The sequence below is a fragment of the Haliotis rubra genome, unplaced genomic scaffold (genome assembly GCF_003918875.1).
Source record: "Haliotis rubra isolate DU_JTF1 unplaced genomic scaffold, ASM391887v1 Scf212, whole genome shotgun sequence".
Lineage (NCBI taxonomy): Eukaryota > Metazoa > Mollusca > Gastropoda > Lepetellida > Haliotidae > Haliotis > Haliotis rubra.
The window spans coordinates 432,950-458,550 of record NW_025766137.1 but is presented as its reverse complement, the minus strand read 5'-3'; the positions used below and the strand labels follow the sequence as shown (position 1 = coordinate 458,550).

Below are 25,601 nucleotides of genomic sequence, written 5' to 3'. Positions count from 1 at the left end.
AGTGTAAAAAAAACGGACAACACGGACATCAATTAACCAGGCGAGTCCAAACCCATAGAATCTGGGTAAAGTGACGCTAGCTACTTGACCAAACATCACTGCTGATACCACACGCAGAAACTGTGCATAAATAGACCAGCTTGATATTCAGGAATATTGTGCAACGCTTCACTGAGTCTTGTTACTGTATACAGACTACTCGCAGCAGCTTTGTGGTGTATCGCTGGGTGTAATCATGGTCTGTTTCGTCAACCTCAGCACCCTTCCTTTCACATCATCGTCAAGTTTCTCGACAAATATGTCAAACCGGGTGGTTGTAGAGCTGATATCTTTGTCGAAGGGTAGATTCATTGAATCGAATCATTCATCAAAGTTGAAGATCGGATTGTAGATGACGGAGGAATCTTAAAAATTCGGGATCATCAATCACCGCCGTAATGTAGAGGCCTGCGCTACTGACATAACTACTACCTCTGTACAACAAGCCGAAACAATAACCAGGTTCTGTACAGGAGGATTCCTTTGTTGCACATGACGACCAATCATGTCCCAGATATGCTCCAAAGGGTTAAGATCGGGGCTCATTCAAGGATGAGATATGTCATGGGGTGCTTAACTAAGTTCCTTCTGTAAAGTTGGTGAAGGTAGAGTCCGGAGACTAGGAGCAGCACTTGACAAAGTCTGTAGCCAAGCACTTTGTGTGAAGAGGCTTGTGAGCTTGAGATGAAATAGCCAGCATAAGCCTCCAGAATATAACTCTCAAACAGTAAGAAAAGGTATGACTGGAAACATCAAGCTAAACTGGGCAACATGACAAATCTTAAATATATTCTCTTCCACCAGAATAGAAATTTATGTGTCAGATTCTTTTGTCATAAGCCTTTGATAATCACCTCATCTGCTGGAGCTGTGTTCACCTTGTGACCCTTCGCAGCTTTGAGTTGACCCCTGGCATACAGAAATGACAGAACCACTTTTAGGTTCATATTCCACTGCAGGTTGACTAAGATTGATACCATGGAGTTCAGTGCAGATGCCATACATTCCCTCCTCTGCATAACAAAAAAACAAGTTCCACTTCATGTCATGAAGACACCTTCACATCTCTGCTGCACTCCTAGACAAGCCTTTGTTAGTTAGGGCTTTTTAAGATGTGCTACAGATGCAGACCAAACAACTCTGCAGGCTGATGATGTCAGTGTAAGTGAGGTTCCACCATTCTAGCAACTGGACGGGATTTCTGGGCCACTTTGTACCAGCTCCAAATCCCAGTTGGCCAATAAGGCGTGACTATAATCAATCAAAGAGTAGTCTTTTTTCAGCTCTTTTGCAGAACTCATGGAAGCATCATAGGTGGAGGCTGGTATGAATGTGGAACTTCCCAACTGTTGGTTGATCCACAACTGGAGAGATAAATACTGGAAGTCGTTTGTCGAACACTGTGGTGGTAATATTTTCAGGGTTTCTCCACGGTTTATTTGTCACAATAAAAAGCATACTTGTGCACAGCTAATGGTATGTGATGAGGGTGATGCTTCATCTAAAGATGTACCAATCAGATGGTATATTCAAGCTGCCAGATTGAGGGCAGTTGGGGGAGAGTTGATCCCTATTTGTTTGTACACCACTGCAGCGTCATCTGTCATCATACAAGGGAAACTGAGAGAATGTTGCACATTGCTGAAAGACCCAAATGACTGCTACAAACTCCAATCTATTGTATGTACCAGTGTTGTACTTGAGTTTCAAGATGATAAAGCATCCACAAACAGATTATTGGTCGGATCACCGTCTGTAAAAGAGACTCCATCTAAAATGTACAATGGGAAATTCACATGAGGGGCCATGACAACCAGGTTTGATGCAACTACCAGTACGTGGCCAAACTACCAATCATGTAAACATGAAAACCCACATGGATAAAACATAACTGAGACTTAAATGAATACACATGTGTACAAACAACAAATAGTCAATACAAAACATTAACCTTTGTAAAAAGGGATCACATCAAGGATTCAGGAAAAAATGTAGCACTGACCACAAACCAGGCTTAGCAAGATGTAGGCAGATGAAGTGGGGTAGTGTTTGGGCACTACTCCATTTTTTGGATTCCAGAACAAGCGTTCCAGCTAATAAAATTGCAACAACACTGGCAATACAAGGAATAACTACACTTATCCAAATTGAAAACATATAGGGTTTATCTACCAAATATCCACGAGGATAGTAGCAGTCACTGTGCAGTTTGTAATGTCCATTATGCTTTGCTACCTGTTGTACACTAGATATATCCTTGTGAGTCTTACCCTAGGTTATGTATAGCTTCCTGGTCAATCAGGCTGGGGCCGCTGTTGTTCAAGTCATAAGGCAGGTACATATATGCATCTCCATTGTCCTCACAACCAGGCAACGGCAGCACAGTGTCATGGTGACCCTGCAAGGCAAGTTCAAATGAATATTAAAAACCAAAAGTGAGCAAATGTTGGTTTACTTTACCATCAGCAATATTCAAGCAGCATATGGTGATGGACCCAAGATTTGAATGTTGGCCAGGTAAAACAGAGATTGATTGTGAGAGTTCTTGGGGCAAGGTGACATTTCATGACTGACTGACTGACTGAGTTTGGTTTTACGCCGCTTTTAGCAATATTCCAGCAACATCTCGGCGGGGAACACCAGAAATAGGCTTGAAACATTGTACCCATGTGGGGATTCGAACCCGGGTCTTTGGCGTGACGAGCCAACGCTTTAACCACTAGGCTACCCCACCGCCCCGACATTTCATGAGCCTGGTTATACACCACAATTCTCTCGCACAAAGCATGGGGTACAAGGGATATATTCTGCTCCGAAATCCCCATAGTGTAAATTTGAAAATTTTATAATAAATTGTAACATTCCACCGGTATCCCCCCTAAATTTTTACAATTAATAAAAGATACATACATATATTCAGGTAATATGATATGACTAGAAGCCATAAAATAAGTTTAAAAATGACATTGTGCATACAGACATTGGATTATCAGGCTCAGAGTTAGGGTTAGGGTTAAGGGAGGATACAGACGGAAGTCTTTCCCAATAAATTATATATCAATATACTTATTCTATCTCACACTTTCCACCTCTCCCTTCTGTATCAATCCTGAGTGGAAAGATGCTTGGAATCCTTAGAATGTTTCCAGTTGCAAAACCTCTCACTGAAAAGCACCCAGCAGATATCACCACCTTTGTCAATATCACAGCTCTGACTGCCCATACAGTATGTGCAACTTGCCCCTCTGGTTGTGTGACCTCATGAGTCATGAGCCAAGGCTGGTAATTACCGTAGAGGGGCAGGTAGAGTTTAGTATGTAAAAAAGGATAGGCACATAAACATGCAAGCTAATTTCAAATCTTCAGTTCATTTAAACTTCATCTATCATACACTTTGCATTTATGCCAATGCAGAACAAGAGAGATAGTTCTATAGATGTACAACTTTTTTATTACAACATATTCGACGTTTTGGTGTAGATGCTAGCACCATTATCAAGCAAGCGATGCACAGTACTGTTGGCAAAGGCTTTATATATTAGTACACTTACGAATGTACAGTAATGTATAGGATGATAATGCTAATGGATGTTTGCACAATAGACAAGGATGATGTACAAAGTGTCATGGATGTTTACACAATAAAGCATAAACAAGGGAGAGATTATTGAGGTAGCCTGTAATGTGATGGACAATGAGAATAATGAGAGATAGCATCAAGATTGCTTGTGGTGAGTTGATGGTGGGTAGTAGGGATGTAATATCATTGGTCTCTGTTGATGGCTTGTTGGAGTCTCTTGATGTGAATGGTTTCTAGTAGTTTCTTGATCTTCTAGTGGACCTGATTGCTGGTTTCATGCGGCGGTCTGGCTGGGCTTGGATGTGGTCAGAGATGGCGGATTTAGAGTGTTTGTTTTTTACCCAGGTTTGGTGTTCCTTACTTGTTACAGTAAAGAGCCTTGAAGTTTCAATGATATATGAGTGACCAATGTCACTTTGTATATGGTAAACTGCACCTGTAGGGTCACCTGTAGGTGTTGGGGCTGGTCGGCCATTGGATTGGAGATTGTCCTGTTGGTTTTTGTCTCTCTGGCCCACTTGCTGTTGACTTGCTGTTTGAGGAGTGCATTGTTTTGGAGACAAGCTGTACCTATCTAAAGCAGGCTGTTTGTTGATGTGGGGACTTATCTTTTGGGTTGAAGGTGGTTTTGACGATGCTGTTTAAACAGAAGGGTAGTTTGAGGTGCAGGTTTTGGAGTTCTGCTTGTAGTTGTTCAGGTACTGAGTAGATGGTTTTGGAGCCATTATACCTCTCTTGATTGGTGGGGGATAGTTTGATAAATGGTGATGTTACTCGTTGTTGTGTGGGGGTTTACGGTACACACTGGTCTACAATATTGTTGTTGTCTTTTTTCTTGACTCTGACATCAGGAAATTTAGTTGGTTGTCTGAGTCTTTCTCCAGAGTGAACTGGGCGAGGATACTTGGTGTTGAGATGGTTGAGGAAGTTCTCGATACTTGTGATGTAGACACTTACAACAGAGGCATGAACAGTGTCCTCCCAGCACATCGGAGTTTTCCAATCGTCACGGTAACATAGTAAAGCATGAACCAGACACAAATACAGATCCTCCACATCTGGGCCCAGGATCATCAACAAAGGATGGATAGTAAGCAATCTATTCAGTTGTCCAGGTTTTTGATTCATGGAACCAAATTCCCATCTGAGACCAAGATAAACATTCCCTTGTCAAGCCGTCTCAAACTTTCTATTCACATCCAAAAATGTAATTTTTATGATAAAATTGATATTTTATACTTATCCTGACTCATGCTTTATTGCTTATCTCCCTTCTCCTTTTGATGTTTATTTGGAAAGTTGAATCCCTTAGTTCCCTGAAGAATCGTAAAATCACTCACCCAACAAGTTGCCTCCCTTTTCCCACCAAAGCTGTTCCATGTGACTGGAGCCCGACTCTCATCACTCTCTCCTGATAAAGCCTTACACTGGGTCTTACAGTGAAGCCTGTAGTGCTGAGAGGGGACGGTTGGGAGGGCTTTATATCATGAGTCAGATTAAGTATAAAATATCAATTTAAGAAATACAGTTCGCTCTACCACCATGTATAGTAATATAAAGCACACTTTCGCCCTGAACTATTATAGTTAAAGTACGAGGACGTCACTGCAGTGCTCTGGCGACAGAGTTACGTAACCTGTCTGTGGTTTCGTTGGCGGGCGAGAGTGAAGCAGGCGACTTTTTGGCAACTTTTAATCGCTCGGTATTAATTAACCACAAGTCTTTTAAGAATGAATTTGGTGTTCCGCATATGTCTAACCATAAATCTTTCATATGTAATAGTTAAAAGAGTACAAAAAAACAAAGTTTATTTGTTCTTTAAAACAAGGGCGTTACCATAACTGAGTCTATATCACTCATGCACTGATTTATCTTGTAAGACAGGGGAACATGGACTCTCCGCCGATGGCAACGTGTCTGCTACCTTAGCATCAATGAGCCTGCGTGATAGGGGTGAGTTTCTCATATTCTAGCTGGAATCATGAGTTGTTGTGCTACCACAAGTGGGTTAAACTGATGGATCATCTTCTGTAGCGATGACTTGAAGATGGTGCTTGGCAAACACAGTGTCTGATTTCTGAAAGCAGCCTCCACTGATGGAAGATAAAGAGCGATTCCCATGTAGGGCGAATGTCGAGGCTAATGCTCTAACTTTGTGTGGGTTGGAGGTTCCATGAGGGCCCAGCCCTGCTGCTTTGTAAGCTTGTAGGATGACAGCTCTGATCCAATACGAGATAGTAGTTCGGGAGACTTCAATAGTCGTGGCGGTTGATAGCAGTATAAGGAGACGTTTGAACTCCCTCCTTTTTGTAGCAATCCGTTGTTAGTATATTTTTAAAGCTCTGACTCGGCATAATGACGAGTCTTCTGTGTCATGTTGTCCGAGGACTGAAGACAATGACGTGACATGGAATTGATGATCTGGTTGGCCAGGTAGTTGATTCTTAGCTGTAAAAACCCATCTTAGTCCCAGACGGACTGCAGCATGCTCTCTGGAGTTGAACTTAGTTCGCCCATAGTCGAGGGCGCGTGTATTTCTGACATCCTAGCCGCTGTAGCTAAGGCAAGGAGGAATAATGTCTTCTGAGTTAGCAATTCCAAAGTTATGTCTATTAGTGGTCCATAGTCGTCGCTGGTAAGATGTTGCAGCACTATGTTGAGATTCCATGCTGGAGCTCTAACCTTTTGCAGCTGATCGTCTAGTTTAAATGATCTCAGTAGAGCAACGAGTTCGGGTACTTTAGTGGGTGTAACTCCTGTGTTCATGGTGATAATGGAGCTCATTGCAGCCAAGTATGTTGTGAGTGTAGATCCCTTCAAGTGTCTAGTAGCTCTCAAATGGCATAAGTATTCTGCTACTTGAGGATTGCGGGTAGTGAACAGATCAAAACTTTTCCATTTATCATCGTAGAGATTTCAAATTGAACATCTTAAAGTATCCTCCAGATGCAGCATTCACTCTGTGGGAGATGGTCGGACCAGTCTGGATAAGGCGTCTGCTAGGACGTTCTTTGTTCCTGGAATGTGATAAGCTTTCATCCATAAGTTGGGATTGTCCGCTAGGTTGAAGAGTTGGAACATCAGTTGCAGTAGTGGCGCTGATCTCGTTGACCTTGAAGATTTATGTAGAAGCTACTGTTGAGCTGTCCACATGAATCATAAGTATTTGATTTCTCGATGAGAACTGCCTTGAATTCCAGTTGATTTATGTTTATGGTCTTTTAGTGACCAAACTCCTGATGCAACCTCTTCACTGAAGTGTGCTCTCCATGCATCTACGAAGAGATGTAGATTGTAGGACGGCTCTTGTAAATACATTCCATTGCAGATGTTCGACTTGTTTGTCCACCAAAGAAGATATTCCTTCAGATTCTGAGAGGTAGATATCTTCTGTAAACTGTCTAAGTGAGGTTGAAGGAAGCAGTGTAACTGCATGCAACCTTCCTCTGTCTTGTGCTGACCTAAGTCTAGGTAAGAAGCACTGCAAATTCCCTTCTGATGTAGAAAGGAGACTATGGGCTTTGTCACACGTGTAAATAGCCACGAGGCGAGGAAATTCCAAAGGGGAGGACCCTCCACTGATAATGCTGCCCTTGATACAGGAATCGTAGATACTTTCTTGAGGTCGGATGTATGGGGATGTGCAGATAGACATCTGGAAGATCTATGCTTGTTAGGTAGTCGTTGGGTCTGATTAGATGTCACAATTGTGGTAAGTGCACCATCTTGAACTTGTCTGGTTTTCGTTGATAGTCTAGGTAGATCACCATACTAGGTCATTGGCGAGAGAATCGGGAGGTTCCTGAAGAACGACCTCTCCCGGAGCGTCCTCTTGAATTGCCGAATGGACGATGAAAATTGCCTGATTTGCTTCCTCGAAATCCTGCTGGTTTCCTGTCTTTGGCTCTCTGTATGCCTTGGAATTTTGAACTAAATTGTCTCAATGTGATGTCTGCCGGTACATGTTATTCATAGTCTCCAGTGATCTGATGAGCATCTGATCCTTGGTATCCTGGCCGAGACTCTGGTCTAATGCCGCTGTCAAATATAGTTGGTGCTGCCCATCATTTACGCAGTAACGACTGAGTATAACAATCTGGCCAGTTACTGGACGAGAGGAGCCCTTGTCATCTCAATAAGGTCAGGCCCGCCAATGTGAGATGCAAGGTGGTCGGACATGAATTCTTCATCCTTCTTTTGGGTGACAAGTGCCAATAAGACCATCCTTTCCATGTCCATTTCAGGATTCTGGAATGTGTTGATAAAGGCTTCATTAATAGCCCGGGATCTAGCTAGTCTGAAAAAAGAATCCTTCTTGTAGTCGTGTGTAGATGTTGTCATTTCTTATCTTCAACTCTATAGCTGCGTGATTTAGAGTCGCTTAGGAGACGGAAGTCGTCATCTATATCTGGCGCCCTGAAGAATGGATCCAATTTGTGATAGGGAAATTTCTTCCCGTAAAACGGTGGCATATACTGTCCTTGAGATCTGGTAGCGTTCGCGAATGCTGATTTGAGGTTAGACGGGACCTCTGATATTGGCTTAATCGGTGGTATCGGCAGTGTAAGTCTTCGTCGACTATGCAGTAAGTCTCTGCCGGGTTAGAGGTATGTATTGGCGATGCTATCGGTAACCCATCTGCTATCCACGATAAGACCTCAGAGTCTGTGAAAATAGTTGAATCCTGTAATTCATGAACACTAGTATCTGAGGCCGCTGCTTCCTCGTTGAAGTGGATTGGCTGATTTGTTGTTGTTGCACGGCTAAAACCACTTGTCGTGTGACATTAGCCACAAAATCCTGGTCCAACGGTAGTGTAGGATTACCTGAAGTGTTCACGAATGCAGTCGTATTACTCCGTTAGGCATACATGGGTTCACCGGTAGAGACAAAGTCGATTGATTACAGGTAGACTGGTTTGCGAACCCTTCTGCGAACTGTGTGGAGACAATAGTAGAACAAGCAGACTAAGGTGATGCTGGTTGATTGTTCTCCGAGGGGTTCGTGAACCCTGATGTTGTAGACGAAGATCTACATTGAGATGAATGTTTCTTTCTCGACGTTGAAGATTTTGATGATTGTGATTGTGTGCTAGGGTTCGCGAACCCCGTAGAGGTGGAAGTCGACGCCTTCTGAAAAGAAGTTATGATGATTTGCGGTTTGAGATGGTGATTATCTAATGCCGTCAAGGCATACTCGAACGATGTAGCTACCTTTGTGGACTTCATTGATCTAGTTAACCTCTGCAGTTAATTAACCTCTGCAGTTCAGTCTCTTCCCTAAGAGGGGACTTCCTCTTAGGGCTGGCTGTGTAGCTGTCTCAGTAAGAGCGACGGAGAAGGGAGAAACCCTGGAATGAATCTCCAAAGATTGCTCCAACAACTCACACTCCGATGCTTGAGAGGCACCCATATCAGCAGCTGCCCTGCTATCATGCTTCCTTTTCTCCATTTCCTTGCGTAAACGTGCTAATAAATATATATTAAATTGAAGTGGTGATAAATTCGCACAATATTTACAACATGAGACTAAAGAGCACGAATGAATGACACAGGAAGAACACACAGGGTGTGGATCAGCCGCAGAAAACCGTAGCCTGCATTGTTGACACACTACCATATGTAAACAGTCACCTGCAACGGAGTGTAAACACAACAATTAGTTAAAATTTGCACAAATTTTTACATCGTGAAGATAATATATAATAATAATAAAAATGGATATTTTTAGCACACCATTTTCCACCCACTGATACATGCTCAAGGCATACATACAATGTTTACAGAGGATAAAATAGTAAATAAGTATACATTGAAATTGATGACAGAAAGATTGATTTTAGGGGATAGGCTTTGGAAAATAAGTCTTCAACTTAATTTTGAAAGTTTCCAATGTGGGAGACTGCTTTATGTGGAGAGGGAGAGAATTCCAGAGAGTAGGCCAGCATACTGGAAAGACCTCTTGCCAAAGGAAGAAAGGAGAACTTTCGGAATGGAGAGAAGGCATTGGTCTTAAGATCTGAGAGTTCTGGTAGACTCAGCAATATGTGGGTCGGGGAGTACACAGTGTACACAGTGAGAAGTTCAGAGAGATATGAAGGAGCTTGATTCTGCAAACATTTATACACAATGCAAAGAAGTTTGAAGTCTATCCGGAACTTGATTGGGAGCCAGTGTAATGATGAGAGTACAGGGGTGATATGGTCTCGTTTAGTGTATTTTGGACTTTATGTAGTTTATTGAGATGTCCGTTGGTGAGTCCGTATAGAAGGCTATTACAGTAATCCAATCTGGATGTTCCTAATTGTCCCAATGAGTCTGAGGTGGTAATAGCAGGTATGACACAACTTATCCACATGCGAATCTAGAGACAGGCCCGAATCAATATAAGCACCAAGATCTTTTATCACAGCTGACGGTGTGATGTTAGCTGAACCAATCTTCACACTATCAATGTTCAATTTCTCCAAGCTCTTTGGTTTCCCAACAACGAGAACCTCTGTTTTAGTGTCATTCAGTTTTAGTTTTCTGCCAAGCATCCATGTCTTGATTTCCAAAGTAAAATTCTCAATCTCTTTCAACGTTGATTGGGCATTATTTGGTTTGAACTTTGTCAGGAGTTGGTTATCATCTGCATAGGAAAAGTGTGGTGTTAAGAATTTGTCACTGATCAGAGAGAGTTAGTTGATGTAAATCAGGAAGAGCACTGGGCCCAGAACAGATCCCTGTGGAAGTCCACATGACAGAGTAATCTTCTGTGAGATGCTGCCCGACACTGTGACTGACTGGTGTCTAGCAGACAGGTATGAAGAGAACCAGGCCGGTGCTTGTCTGCCGATTCCAGAGTTATGTTCAAGAGTATGGAGAAGAATCTTGTGGTCCACAGTGTCAAATGCCGCACTCAGATCTAAGAGTGTCAGAATTGCCACGTCACCTCTATCAACCAGGCATCTTAGGTCATTTACCACTCTTAGAAGGAGAGTTTCGGTAGAGTGGTGTGGGCGGTAAGCTGATTGGTACTCGTCTAAGATGCTGTTGCTTGACAAGTGATCCATCAACCTCTTGGTAGCTGCTCTCTCAATAAGTTTGGAGAGAAAAGTCAGATTAGAAACCGGGCGGTAGTTTTTAAAGTCATTTTTGTCAAGTTTTGCATATTTAACTAGTGGCTTCATATATATAAAACCGAAATACAATTCATGGCCTTAATTTGGATAAAGAGGCCAAAATATAAAGGATATTAGGCGCAAAAGGACCCATAGTGACCACCCATTTGTCTGCTTGAGCGATGAAGGAGAGAGGGATGAGAGCTGGGCTCAAGTCTCCTGGGACAGCTTTGGCGGGAAAAGGGAGGCAACTCGTTGGGTGAGTGATTTTACAATTCTTCAGGGAACTAAGGGGTTCAAGTTTCCACGTAACCATTGAAAGGAGAAGGGGGATAAGCAATAAAGCATGAGTCAGGATAAGGACAAATTATGGATTTCACTAAGCAAAAACACTATCTCCCAGGTAAACACTAGGTGATAGTTTCAAGATCCCTGACAGCAAATGGTTCATAATCTGTAGAAGTAATCAAATCTCCAGTCAAAAAGAAGTCAGATTCTTCGTTAAGAGATAAGGAGTGATCCTCTACTAATCGTTCTTTCATTCATGCCCCCTTCGCTCTCCGACGACCACTTTCATCTTCTTCAATGCCCTTACTCCCAAGTTGAGCCTTAATCTGACACTCTTTTTAAATAAACTTGTCCAAATACATCCTGAAATCAACCTGTGCCAATTACACACAAGCTGGATAATGATCTTGCCAAAAACAAGTTTCTCTGCAATCAGGGCAATACGAGAGAGGATCCACATCCACAGTGAAAAAGTAACTCTACACTTCTTACAATGTTTCCTTTTCATAATTTACTGGAATAAGGGCTCAAAGAAGGTGGTGATAACTGCTGGGTGCATTTTTGTGAGATATTCTGAAACTGGTAACGTTTTGAGGGTTCCAAGCCGTTTCCACTCAGGATTGATAGAGATGGGAGAGATACCAAGTGTGAGACATTTTAAGCTTAAAAATTTGAACTTTCTTTGTCACTTATTTCGGATTCAGATGAACTGAAAATTGCTGTCATCAAGCAAACCTTCAACAATTAAATCTGTTTACCACAAACTGGACTCATACTACGAATACAAAAAAAATGTAATTTTTTTATTAAAATTGATATTTTATGCTTATCCTGACTCATGCTTAATTGCTTGTCTCTTTCTTCTTGCGAATGATAGTTGAACACTTGAATCCCCTTTGAAGCTCCCTTAAAAAAAGCGGATGTAAAATCACTCACCCAGTGTTATCTCCCTTGTGACTTTTTGGCGGGAAAATGCGGCACATGATCAGACATGCCCCTCACTCTCTCCTGAATAAGCGCCCGACACCTGGATTACAGGGAATCCAGAGTGCCATGAGGGGAGGTTGGGAGGGCTTACCTCATGAGTCAGGATAAGTATAAAATATCAATTTTAATAAAAACATTACATATTTTTCCTTATCCTGACTCATGCTTAATTGCTTGTAGAATCCAACGGAAACGGTGGTGGGTCAAGCCACTCTGGATTCCATGCTGATTTACGTCCTGCATACCCCCCCTGAGGGAACTTCTTGTAGTACTATGCTGATCCTTCCTTCCAGCTTCCTCTGATGAGTTTTGGGGGGACCACAACTTGTCAGATTTTCCGGAACCGCTTCTCCTGACAGTAAAATTGGATTTATACGACTCCATGATTTGATTTCCGCATCAATGGAGAAGTGACCCTTCTTCATATACGAGTAAGTCCTTACAAGTATAGGGTCTGTCACTCATGCTAGCCTATCTAAGACATGCGCACGGACTCTAAGCTCCAACTCTTCCGAGTGTCGGCTTTTACAAGTCATGTGATAAAGGGTGAAATTCATCTCAGCGTCTTTGAGCAACCGTCAATTGTTGTGCTACAACAAGAGGGCCAAACTGGTGGATACCGGAGACATCCTCGGTAGCAATGTCTCTGAGGTAGTGGTTGGCAAACACCGTCTCTGACTTCCAAAAGCAGCTTTCCATTATTGTCTTGATTGAGCAATTTCCATGTAGAGCAAGTGTCGACGCCAGTGCTCTAACTTCATGAGGATTGGAGGCTCGTGGTGGCTTGAGTCCTGCTGCTTTATAGGCTCTCAATGTGACGGCTCTCACCCATATTGATATTGTTGTATGTGAGATTTCTGTAGGTGTCTCCGTAGATAAAGGGATGAAAAGGCGCTTGAATTTTCGTCTCCTCATCTTAGACCTTTGTAGGTAAATTTGTAATGATCTGATTGGACATAAGGATAGATCCTGGGTATCCTGTGGTCCAAGAGCTGATGAAAGTGCTGGGATGTGGAATTGCCTGTCTGGCTGACTGGGCAATTGGTTCTTTGCTATGAAATCCCATCTCAATCCCAGATGTATGATATTGCGATGTGCATCAAATCGTATTCGTTCAAAGTCCAGAGCATGTATTTCTGACATCCGAGCTGCTGTTGCCAAGGCGACCAGGAACAGAGTTTTATGTGTTAGAAACTCATAGGATGTCCTTCCTAGTGGTTCGTAAGCATCACTGGTGAGATGCTGTAAGACTACGGTGAGATCTCAAGCAGGTGCTTTGAATTTCTCTTGTTGGTCTTCCAACTTAAAGGAGCGTAGTAGAGCTAGTATCTCTGGTACTTTAGTCAGTTTCACACCCGTCTTCATGGTGATAACTGTACTGAGGGCCGCTAGGTATGTAGAGAGTGTTGAACCTTTTAACCGCCTGGTTTGTCTTAGATGACAAAGATATTCCGCCACTTGAGGATGTGTTGCTTCCATTGCCGTGAAGCCCTTCCTTAAAGCATATTTCTCAAAACTCTACGTAGAGCTAATGTGACTGCGTTCGCTGCTCTGGCGGAGTATCCTCTTTTCTTCAAGCAAGTTTCCATGCGTGTAGTTGGAATACTGTTGGATCGCCGTGTACTTGCTTGGTGTGCGGATGAAATAGTAGGTTCGGCCACTCTGGAAGTTGTAGGGTTGGATTTCCGAGTTCTTGTATGAGGATGGGAATCCACACCCTCACTGGCCAGTAGGGCGCAACTAAAATCAGTTGCAGGTTCTTCGTCTGCTTTATGTTCTGCAATACCTACGGTATCACAGGGGCGTGTCACGCTTAGAAACAGCGTTAGAAAGACATATAGGTATATAGACCCTATCCTGGAACTATATAAAAGGAAAGGGATGTAACGACGGAACCACACCCTCCTCAATCAAAGTTAGATTTCACAACGTAAACTATTTTTCAGGCCCCATCGAGGCCTACGGATCGAAAGCGAGATGATTTCACTACAAAATGAGCTATAAATGGTCACAATCGGATCATTATTTCAAAAGTTATATGCCACGACTCACCGAAAACAAGTGAGTATGATTGCCGATGGTTTTGGAGAAAATGCCTGCTTATTGTCGAGGAAATGATTTGTAGATGTTGCAATAAGTTTTTAGACCCCTGGAATGCCGCTGCCAATCGAATCTAGCCCTACATAGGTGCTGTCAACGTGACTGGAATTAATAAACGAATTTAACAGGTGAGTTTTCGCTGTCTTGATTTTGGCTTGGAATTGCGGAGGTAGCTGTTTTCGGTGAGTCGTGGCATATAACTTTTGAAATAATGATCCGATTGTGACCATTTATAGCTCATTTTGTAGGGAAATCATCTCGCTTTCGATCCGTAGGCCTCGACGGGGCCTGAAAAATAGTTTACATGGTGAAATCTAACTTTGATTGAGGAGGGTGTGGTTCCGTCGTTACATCTCTTTCCTTTTATATAGTTCTAGGGTAAGGTCTATATACCTATATGTCTTTCTAACGCTGTTTCTAAGCGTGACACGTCCCTGTGTGCGGTATTAGAGCTGGAGGTGGAAACGCGTATGCGTTTAATCCTTCCCAGGAGATGCTTAGAGCATCTGTTGCCCATGCTTGTGGATCCGGAACCGGAAAGACATATGTTGGTATTTGTTTGTTGAACCTTGTAGCAAACAGGTCTATCAGTGGAGATCCTATCCTCTGTATGATGCATCTGAATGATTCTGGGTGTAACATCCATTCCGTTGGGGATGGTTGTGTTGGACGAGATAGGGCGTCTGCTATCACATTCTTGGCTCCGGGAATGTGACATGCTTTCACGTCGATGTTCAAATTGTCTATTATGCTGAACAGATGAAAGCTGAGATCTAGTAGATTCTTTGATCTTGTTGATCCTTGTTTGTTGACATAGAACGCCACTGTGGAGTTGTCCGTATGGATCATCAGTTGTGCGTTCCTTAGTATGCTGGAACAATGTAGTAAGGTGTTTATGACTGCTTTCATCTCGAGCATGTTGATTTGCAGATTTTGCTCCTGACTCGACAATTTCCCTGCTGCCACCTCGTTGTTGAGGTGGGCTCCCCATCCTTGAAGTGATGCATCTACGTAGAGATGAGTGTTGTACTCTGGCTCTGATAAGTAGGTTCCTCCGCAAACATTTGACTTCCGAGTCCACCATAGGAGATATGGTTTCAGTCCGTCCGAAAGTCCGAAGGAGTCCGGACTGTCTAGATGAGCTTTCACGAACACTTGTAGTGTGCGCAGATGTAGTCTACCTCTGCGTGTCATGTCTTGTGCTGACGTGAGGAGACCAAGTAGGCTCTGCCAACTTCGTAGTGGTAACGGAGAGAATAGTGCTTGAGATATCATTTGTTGTTTCTTGACCCAAAGCTCTTTTGGGACGACTATGCGATTCTGCGATGTGATGAACCGTATTCCTAGGAATTGCAGATCCTGTGTGGGTTCTAGTTCCGATTTGAGGAGATTTACTAGCCATCCTAGTTGTGTGAGCAGCCTGATTGTGAAGACTAGTTGCAGTCTGAGTTGACTGGGATCTTGATGAGCTTGAATCCCCGTCGTCCAGGTAAAACGCACTGCGTAGACCTCGATGATGTAGAGAATTGAGATGATTGACTTTGTCACTTGAGTAAACAACCAGGGGGCCGACGATATTCCAAATGGTAGCACCTTCCATTGGAAGTGACGTCCGTTGAAGAGGAATCGTAGGTATTTCCTTGAGTCTGGATGAATCGGGATGTGAAGATACTCATCCTGTAGATCTATGCTGGCGAGGTAGTCTAATGGACGTACGAGTTGTCGCAGTTGAGGCAGATGTATCATTCTGAACTTTACGGGACTGCGTAGATAATCTTGGTTGAATTTCCTCATGTTGTATATAAGTCGGAACTTTTCTTTGGTACTAAGAAGATTGGGGAGTAAAAACCGGGCGTGACGAACTCCTGTTTTATTTCTTTGATCGCCTCCTTCTCGAGTAGAGTTGTGATAGCGTCGAGTGGATTCTCCCTCTGGTCGGCAGCATAATTGTGGGCCAGAGAGTAGCTTGTCAATGGTGGTACTGCTAGTAGTTACATCTTGTATCCTCTGTGTAGGATCTGGGATACATAGAAGTCCTGAAGAATTCCCCAATTCTTCCAATAGGGTTGTAGACGTCGACCCACTGTTAAAGGTTGTATGGGAACGGCTGGGGGTCCTTCAGCGTCTAAAGTTCCTGGCACCTCTGGATGCCCTGCCTCTTCTGGGGTTACCTCTGGGAGCTCCGGTTGGGCGATGAAAAGAATCCTTGCCTCCTCAGGATCTGCCATATTTCTTTTCCCTGGCTCTTTGTATTCCTGTAAACTTTCGACTTGCCAGAGTAGCGTTGCGAGGTCTGATGGATAACACTGGCTAGTGTGTCGATGGACTTGATCATCATTACCTCCCTTGACTCTTTCGTTACTTCCTTGGCCACATCCTCAATTTCCCCTGCTAAGATAGATGGTGCTGACCACGGAGCTCTGTATAGTGACTTGGTGAAGCATTCACTCCACGTACAGGAAGACAGCAATCCTTGTCTTATTAATAGTGTCAGTCCTGCTGATGTAGATGCCAGATGTTCAGACATGAAATGATGATCTTTCTTCTGGGTTAGTAATGCCGAGTAGATCATTCTATCTTCTTCCGAGGTCGAGTTCCTAACCTTCTCGATGAGAGTTTCGTTGATGGCTCTTGACCTGGTTAAGCCAAAGAAGGTACATCTGGTAGTTGTGTCTAGTTGTGCCAACTTCTTATCTTCCACTTTGTAAGTCCTGGCTCGGGAGTCGTTGATGATCTTGTAGTTCTCATCTACCTCTGGGGCCTTTGTGAAGGGTTCCATGTGGTGAAGAGAGAATTTCTTGGCGTTGAATGGTGGGACGCTCTGACTCTGGCACTTCATTGCCTTCCTGAAGGCTGTGCTGAGGTTTCCTGGTACATCTGTGACAGGATCGATGGGTGGAAGAGTAAGTGTATCGAAGTCCTCGTTAGACATCCAGGATTTAATTTCTGTATCGGAAAATATAATTCCCCATCATCTTCGGATTTAGAGGCTTCTAGTTCTGGAGATGGTTGCCATTCTGTCTCTTTCCTGCGTGGAGATCTGCGTGGAGACCTGCGTGGAAACCTGCGCGGAGATGTATCTCTGTGCCTTTGCGAAGGTGTAGATTCTCTTCTATGGTGCAGTCGCGAAGGCTCCTGATGGCTGTCCATATCAGAGGAGGATGATCTGCGATTCTCCGGTGAACGTCTGTTTCTGTTCCTTCGCAAATGCACCTTCGGTGAAGGTGTCCTAGTACGTCGTAGAGTGTGCGATCCTTCGCGCATGCTTCCGCCTTCGCGCATGCTTCCTCCTTCACGCATGCTTCCTCCTTCGTGCAGGATTCCGCCTTCGCGCAGGCTTCCTCCTTCGCGCATGCTTCTTCCTTCGCGCATGCTTCCACCTTCGCGCAGGCTTCCTCCTTCGCGCATGCTTCCTCCTTCGCGCAGGCTGCTGTCATCGGTGGGATGTGATCTGCAGGCTGCTTGACCTTCGCGCAGGCTCGATGTGGATGGGGCCTCCGCCGCTGCTTTCTCCTGTGCGAACCTCTGTTCCATCAGGTCCAACATCTGCTGTGTAAACTGCTGCATGAAGACCCTGGGGTTGAAGCTCTGCGACGACTACTGCTGCTGCTGCACTGCAGACGATGCATCTGAGAGTACCGAGACTTCTCCCAAGGACTGCTCCACTTGTGACGAACTGCCATCTCTATCTGATGTCTGCGTTGATGAAACGTCTGACTGCGTTGAGATGACTGCTGATGTTACTGTAGATGAAGACCTCGTTTTCTTCCTCACTGGCACTTCAGGGATGAGGATGGGTGGCTCATCTGCTGGGATGATCTCTGTAGCAAAAGACCTCGTCTTAAGCGCTGCCCCATGTGAAGACTTCGCCGGAGTCTTGTTAGTAGACGATTTCTTCTTCTGGGAAGACGATGCCCTCGTCTTCTTCGACTGCGATGAAGTTATAGTTGATGTAGACTACCTCTTCTTGGAGCCGGAGCTGCCATCAGTCACAGCGACCTGCTCCGTAGACGCAGCCGGTAAACCACTAGAATGGTGAATGTCAGTAGGCAACAACAAACGGTTATAAACGCAATCAGTTTGTTTAAACACGATGAAAACACATGTCAACAACGTGAACAAATACAGATAATTTTGACAAAATTTCAAACCATATTGTTGGTATATCAATCCTAAAACCGTATACAGCTAATTTAGTAGCAAAGGCCTCAAAATTAAAGGATATAACGCTGTATAGGGGACCCAGGCACTCTCACAACCGTCCTCAAGGGCGAAGAAGGAGAGAGTGAGGGGCATGTCTGATCATGTGACACATTTTCCCGCCAAAAGTCACAAGGGAGATAAAACTGGGTGAGTGATTTTACATCCGCTTTTTTTAAGGGAGCTTCAAAGGGGATTCAAGTGTTCCAATATCATTCACAAGAAGAAAGACACAAGCAATTAAGCATGAGTCAGGATAAGGAAAAATTTGAATGCTTCAATAGTGCAATGTATGTTTATATCAAGGTTAAAAAAACGTAAAGATAAAGCATATACTGACTATCTTAATCCCGGTGGAGAAGGTGGTGGGAGCGGATGCACGGCTTGCTGCCTCAAGCTGGTTCACACATTCTCTGTGGGTGGCCACGATGTCCGTGGCAGACAAGTCAGAAAACATCTACAATAGCCAAAGTTATGATCATTAACACAAGCACTACACTCTGGCAGTATCTATGTTGAAATACATCATGTGTTAAATACAGTATGGAGGCAAGGCAGAATTGGATCTGAAACACACTTGCTATACAAAATAGCTGGCCTTCACCTTCCGTAGAAAGTTTCAGTACCCACCAGTTCATCTATCAGGGCAGCCTTGTTCTTCTTCTTGAAAGCTTTATCCCTAGCGGCCTCTTCCTCAATCATTTGCTTTCGAACTGCTGTGTCATGTTTCTCCTGCTCAATCAGTTGGTCAAGGTACTCCTGGTCTTTACTCTGAAATATCACCAGTAAAGTACTGATGTATACTACACTGCAGTAAGGTACTGATGTATACTACACTGCAGTAAGGTACTGATGTATACTACACTGCAGTAAGGTACTGATGTATACTACACTGCAGTAAGGTACTGATGTATACTACACTGCAGTAAGGTACTGAAGGTACTGATGTATACTACACTGCAGTAAAGTACTGATGTATATTACACTGTATACTACAGTAAAGGTACTGATGTATACTACACTGCAGTAAGGTACTGATGTATACTACACTGCAGTAAAGTACTGATGTATACTACACTGCAGTAAGGTACTGATGTATACTACACTGCAGTAAGGTACTGATGTATACTACACTGCAGTAAGGTACTGATGTATACTGCTACACTGAGTAAGGTACTGATGTATACTACACTGCAGTAAGGTACTGATGTATACTACACTGCAGTAAGGTACTGATGTATACTACACTGCAGTAAGGTACTGATGTATACTACACTGAGGTACTGATGTATGCTACACTGCAGTAAGGTACTGATGTATACTACACTGCAGTAAGGTACTGATGTATACTACACTGCGGTAAAGGTACTGATGTATACTACACTGCAGTAAGGTACTGATGTATACTACACTGCAGTAAGGTACTGATGTATACTACACTGCAGTAAAGGTACTGATGTATACTACACTGCAGTAAGGTACTGATGTATACTACACTGCTGATGTAAGGTACTGATGTATACTACACTGCAGTAAGGTACTGATGTATACTACACTGCAGTAAGGTACTGATGTATACTACACTGCAGTAAGGTACTGATGTATACTACACTGCAGTAAGGTACTGATGTATACTACACTGCAGTAAGGTACTGATGTATACTACACTGCAGTAAGGTACTGATGTATACTACACCGCAGTAAGGTACTGATACTATGTATACTACTGCGGTAAGGTACTGATGTATACTACACTGCAGTAAGGTACTGATGTATACTACACTGCAGTAAGGTACTGATGTATACTACACTGCAGTAAGGTACTGATGTATACTACACTGCAGTAAGGTACTGATGTATATTACACTGCAGTAAGGTACTGATGTATACTACACTGCAGTAAGGTACTGATGTATACTACACTGCAGTAAGGTACTGATGTATATTACACTGCAGTAAGGTACTGATGTATACTACACTGCAGTAAGGTACTGATGTATACTACACTGCAGTAAGGTACTGATGTATACTACACTGCAGTAAGGTACTGATGTATACTACACTGCAGTAAGGTACTGATGTATATTACACTGCAGTAAGGTACTGATGTATATTACACTGCAGTAAGGTACTGATGTATACTACACTGCAGTAAGGTACTGATGTATATTACACTGCAGTAAGGTACTGATGTATATTACACTGCAGTAAGGTACTGATGTATATTACACTGCAGTAAGGTACTGATGTATACTACACTGCAGTAAGGTACTGATGTATATTACATTGCAGTAAGGTACTGATGTATATTACACTGCAGTAAGGTACTGATGTATATTACACTGCAGTAAGGTACTGATGTATATTACACTGCAGTAAGGTACTGATGTATACTACACTGCAGTAAGGTACTTATGTATACTACACTGCAGTAAGGTACTGATGTATACTACACTGCAGTAAGGTACTGATGTATACTACTGCACACTGCAGTAAGGTACTGATGTATATTACACTGCAGTAAGGTACTGATGTATATTACACTGCAGTAAGGTACTGATGTATACTACACTGCAGTAAGGTACTGATGTATATTACACTGCAGTAAGGTACTGATGTATACTACACTGCAGTAAGGTACTGATGTATATTACACTGCAGTAAGATACTGATGTATACTACACTGCAGTAAGGTACTGATGTATATTACACTGCAGTAAGGTACTGATGTATATTACATTGCAGTAAGGTACTGATGTATATTACACTGCAGTAAGGTACTGATGTATACTACACTGCAGTAAGGTACTGATGTATATTACACTGGAGTAAGGTACTGAAGTATGTTTACACTGCAAGGTACTGATGTCACTGTTAGAAAGAACTAAAAAACCAACTTGTTTACCATTTTTGACAGGTTTTTCTTGATCTGATCTTTGTTGTCCTTCCTGTACTGTTCTATCATCTTTCGTGTGCTCTCAACATCAATACCATTGGTCAGATTGAAAACTGCTCCCCAAAGAAAGATAAACAATATTTGACATACAAGCAAACTACACCATTGTTGACAAACATGAGTAAGGCCATATTGAGGCATTGATCTGCCTCTGTTACCAGTATCACCGTACAATATCATAACATACAAGTTGTTAACTTGGATAAGATGCTTTTTATCAGTCAATCAGCAAATTGGCTTTGAAATTCTCTGAGTTACCAAAGCATTCAGACCTGCAGATCTGATTTCTGTATCACAAATGCACATAAAGACAGCAACAACTTAATTTTCATTGTTCCTGAGCTCCAGTCTTCGTGAAACGGGTATTTCCAAAAGGTGAAAAAGAATGGAAAGCAAACTGTTTTTGAAACAACCCATACATGTGTTTTGATTGTGCAGCCAAATGATATGCCCTACAATGTTGGTGTGTCCAGGTATTGTAAGTCATGTCAGAGTTAAAGATGTCACTTTAAGGCCTGGCCACTGGGGCACTAACAAGTGATGTGATACAGGACAAACATCTCAAGTCATCCACAGGTAGATAGAACAACTGTATCTCACCATTTTCTCCAAAGCAGAGTTGGAAATTACACAAAAATAAAAATTGTCAGATGGACCAGTACCTACCCACTAGCACAATGCATCACTGGCCAGCAATGGCAAGATGTGAATGCATTTGCCTTTATTCGCGCAAGGAAAGGTTAGTTATGAACAATGACACAAGGTAGGTAAACAGGCTAAGACCGATGTGACTGTTTATTGTAGGCGTCCGCCCTGAGAGCAGAAGGTTGCGGGTTCGATCCCGGACGCGTCATACCAAAAGATGTTAAAATATGGCACTTGTTGGTCCCTGCCTGACGCTCGGCATTAATGGGTATAACAAGGACTGGTTGGCTCGGAGTCAATATAATGTGTCTGAGTGGGGTATTCATGCTTCACTGCAGCATGGTATCTCAGTGGGCTAGCACTATAAAACCAGCTAAAGTGTGGGCTAATACAAGCAGCCGCACATACACATACACACACATGCACGTCGTCACATGAGCAAAATATTCTCAAGCATGACGTAAAACCCAATTTCATCTCACCACACCTGTTTATTGGGAGATGTAAAGAGCAACGAGAGTGGTTGTGTGATTTTCAGAGTCACCTATGTAAGTGTACCTGAGTAGGGAATCATGAGTCATCCCTCTTCCAGTATCTCGTAAGGATTAGGCAACTCTTGTGTCTCGCAGCAAGACCTTTATATTTTATGCTTTTCAGGGATAAATCTTAGAAGAATGAAAGCAATGGATGGGGGAGAACTAGATTAAGATTGAGAAGGTGTATTTGGGTGATATTCTATTTTGGGTATTAAGTTAGAGGAGTGGTTAAAATCTTTAATTATTTAAGTTTTGTTTAATTACATGTATTAAAGAATTGGTTGCTGAAGTTATACGTAGGCAGCAGACAGGAAGTATGTAGGTTTTACTAATTAACCAGAGAAAATAAGTTAAACTTCATTCTTGTGTTGTATGTGTAATAAGAGGAGATAGTCCAGCCAGAGATAACCTCACCGGACAAGCAGAAAAACAGGAGAGTGCAAAGATATGGAGTACACATCCGACATTTGCCTTCAAGACACTCTGTTCTGCTGTCACTGGGCACCTAAGGGAGACATTACACGCCTAGTTATATGGAAGAATAATTTCAGTACCACTAAAGTTAATAAACTGAAATCAATACTTACACAAAAGGCTAAGATGCATAAACATGCTTATAGGTAAACAGAAAAGCAGTATTATATCGATTTGGAATAGCGCATATTTAGAAAAAAGAAGTGATATCTGAATTACTGGTTAAAACCAAAGTGACAAAAATATGTGTTTACCTATTGTTTCAATCATCTCCAGATAGTCATTGTAATCCCTCAAGGAACTGAAGTCTTCCTCTTTCTTGTTGAAACTAGAACACAAGTCATAATGGGTGAGTCTGATGCCAAGTATAGCCAGGGAATGGTTTGTCTGAAGCCAAGCATAGCCAGAGAATTGGTTGTTTGATGCCAAGTATAGCCAGAAAATAGGTTTTTTGATGCCAAGTATAGCGAGAGCAAGAGTGTGAGTCTGATGCCGAGTATAACCAGAGAATGGGTTTTTTAGTGCCAAGTATAGCCAGAGAATGCATTGTCCGATGGAAAAGTGTAGCAAAGAATGGGTTGTCTGATGCCAAGTATAGCCAGGGAATGGTTTGTCTGAAGCCAAGTATAGCCAGAGAATGGGTTGTTTGATGCCAAGTATAGCCAGAAAATAGGTTTTTTGATGCCAAGTATAGCCAGAGCAAGAGTGTGAGTCTGATGCCGAGTATAACCAGAGAATGGGTTTTTTAGTGCCAAGTATAGCCAGAGAATGCATTTAGGAGATAAACATCATGTGTTGGCCAATTTCCGGGTGTTATTTAGGAGATAAACATCATGTGTTGGCCAATTTCCGGGTGTTATTGAGTATTTGAAGCTCGGGAATTAATTCCCGTATTTGAAGCACGGGAATTAATTCCCATATTTGAAGCACGGGAATTCATTTGGAACCGACGGCTTTAGCCGGAGGTTTCAAATGAAATATTCCCGTGCTTCAAATACTCAATAACACCCGGAAATTGGCCAACACATGATGTTTATCGACATTGTAAACACAAAAGTAAACCAAAAGGTCCACACACGTTTTTGTGTCTGCACTCAATGACATCGAGTACGGGTACAGCAGTGAAATGTCATCAGCCGGCCGTTTCGGCTGTTTCCCATGGTAGCATCTGGAGCTGCTCATTTGTGACGTCATTCCGACTCTACGTCACAATATGATTTTAATGATGTCATCACAGCTGACGACGTAACAATACAATCGTATGATCGATGTTTGCATGTATTAATATGCAGCTAATTTCTGGGAATCGAATACCATTTGATCACGTTTTTTCAACCAATCAGATTAAAGAGCACAGTGACTTTTGGTTTACAATGAGTATTTGAAGCACGGGAATTCATTTGGAACCGACGGCGTCAGCTGGAGGTTTCAAATGAAATATTCCCGTGCTTCAAATACTCAATAACACCCGGAAATTGGCCAACACATGATTTTTATCGACATTGTTAACACAAAAGTAAACCAAAAGGTCCACACACGTTTTTGTGTCTGCACTCAATGACATCGAGTACGGGTACAGCAGTGAAATGTCATCAGCCGGCTGTTTCGGCTGTTTCCCATGGTAGCATCTGGAGCTGCTCATTTGTGACGTCATTCGACTCTACGTCACAATATGATTTTAATGACGTCATCACAGCTGACGACGTAACAATACAATGGTGTGAGCGATGTTTGCATGTATTAATACGCAGTGAATTTCCGGGAATCGAATACCATTTGATCACGTTCTTCAACCAATCAGATTAAAGAACACAGTGACTTTTGGTTTACAATGTCTGATGGAAAAGTGTAGCATAGAATGGGTTGTCTGATGCCAAGTATAGCCAGGGAATGGTTTGTCTGAAGCCAAGTATAGCCAGAGAATGGTTTGTCTGATGCCAAATACAGCCAAAGCAAGAGCATGAGTCTGATGTCATCTATAGCCAGAAAATGGGTGAGTCCGATGCTAAGTATGGCAAAGAATGGGTGAGTCTCAAGGCAAGTATAGAAAGAGAGTAGGTGAGTCTCATGCCAAGTATAGACAGAGATAAGTGTGTCTCAAGCCAAGTATGGCACCAGAGAAGTGTGAATCTGATCCTATGTATAGCCACAGAGTTGTACAGCCTGACAGTGTGTGAATCTAATGTCCTGTACATTGAGAGTGCCTCAGTCTGATGACTTGTCACAGAGGAGGGTAGAGTCTGATACCCGAGGAATGTTTAGCAATGGGGTATAATTCCATTCTTAACATGACAGGACACAAACCCTTTAATGGTTTTATACATTTCCAGTTGACACACCAAACTCTGAACCTATCCTCGTTATAGAAATAATGCTAATTTCATTTCAGAGATCAAAAATGCATTTTCTAGAGTAAAAATATTATTGAATACTTAATCAAAATTGCTTGTCTCTTCCTCTGCCTGAGATAGAATGGCAACTTTCTGTGTTATGTTCAGATAACTCTTTGGGAAATTGAAACTTCTATTCTTCTTATATTCTAATTAGTGGGGTACCACCTTCTTTTTAGAGTAAAAGAAAAATATCTTAAATTGTGTGGATTTGTTAGACTTGCATAGAATTGGATTCTTGCTTGTTCAAGGACAATGCAAATGATAAGAACAGGTCGTAAACTTGACTGAATCATATCATGCA

The 25,601-nt window shown here is 42.5% G+C and overlaps 1 protein-coding gene across 3 annotated transcripts in view; it reads right to left on the bottom strand.

Moving 5' to 3' along the window:
- Nucleotides 1-2,303: 2,303 nt before the first annotated feature.
- LOC124276727 (CDK-activating kinase assembly factor MAT1-like) overlaps nucleotides 2,304-25,601 on the bottom strand; it is a 36,948-nt gene continuing 13,650 nt past the window's right edge. For 2 of the 3 annotated variants that reach the window (XM_046712367.1, XM_046712369.1), the window contains exons 3-7: nucleotides 23,162-23,235; nucleotides 21,202-21,305; nucleotides 18,927-19,067; nucleotides 18,637-18,753; nucleotides 2,304-2,437 (exon numbers count right to left, since the gene is read on the bottom strand). In XM_046712367.1, coding sequence (XP_046568323.1) covers nucleotides 2,306-2,437; nucleotides 18,637-18,753; nucleotides 18,927-19,067; nucleotides 21,202-21,305; nucleotides 23,162-23,235 — 568 coding nt within the window. In that variant the 3' untranslated portion in view covers nucleotides 2,304-2,305. Of the gene's footprint in view, nucleotides 2,438-18,636; nucleotides 18,754-18,926; nucleotides 19,068-21,201; nucleotides 21,306-23,161; nucleotides 23,756-25,601 lie in introns of those variants that run through there. The other variant, XM_046712366.1, reaches the window with a different exon arrangement.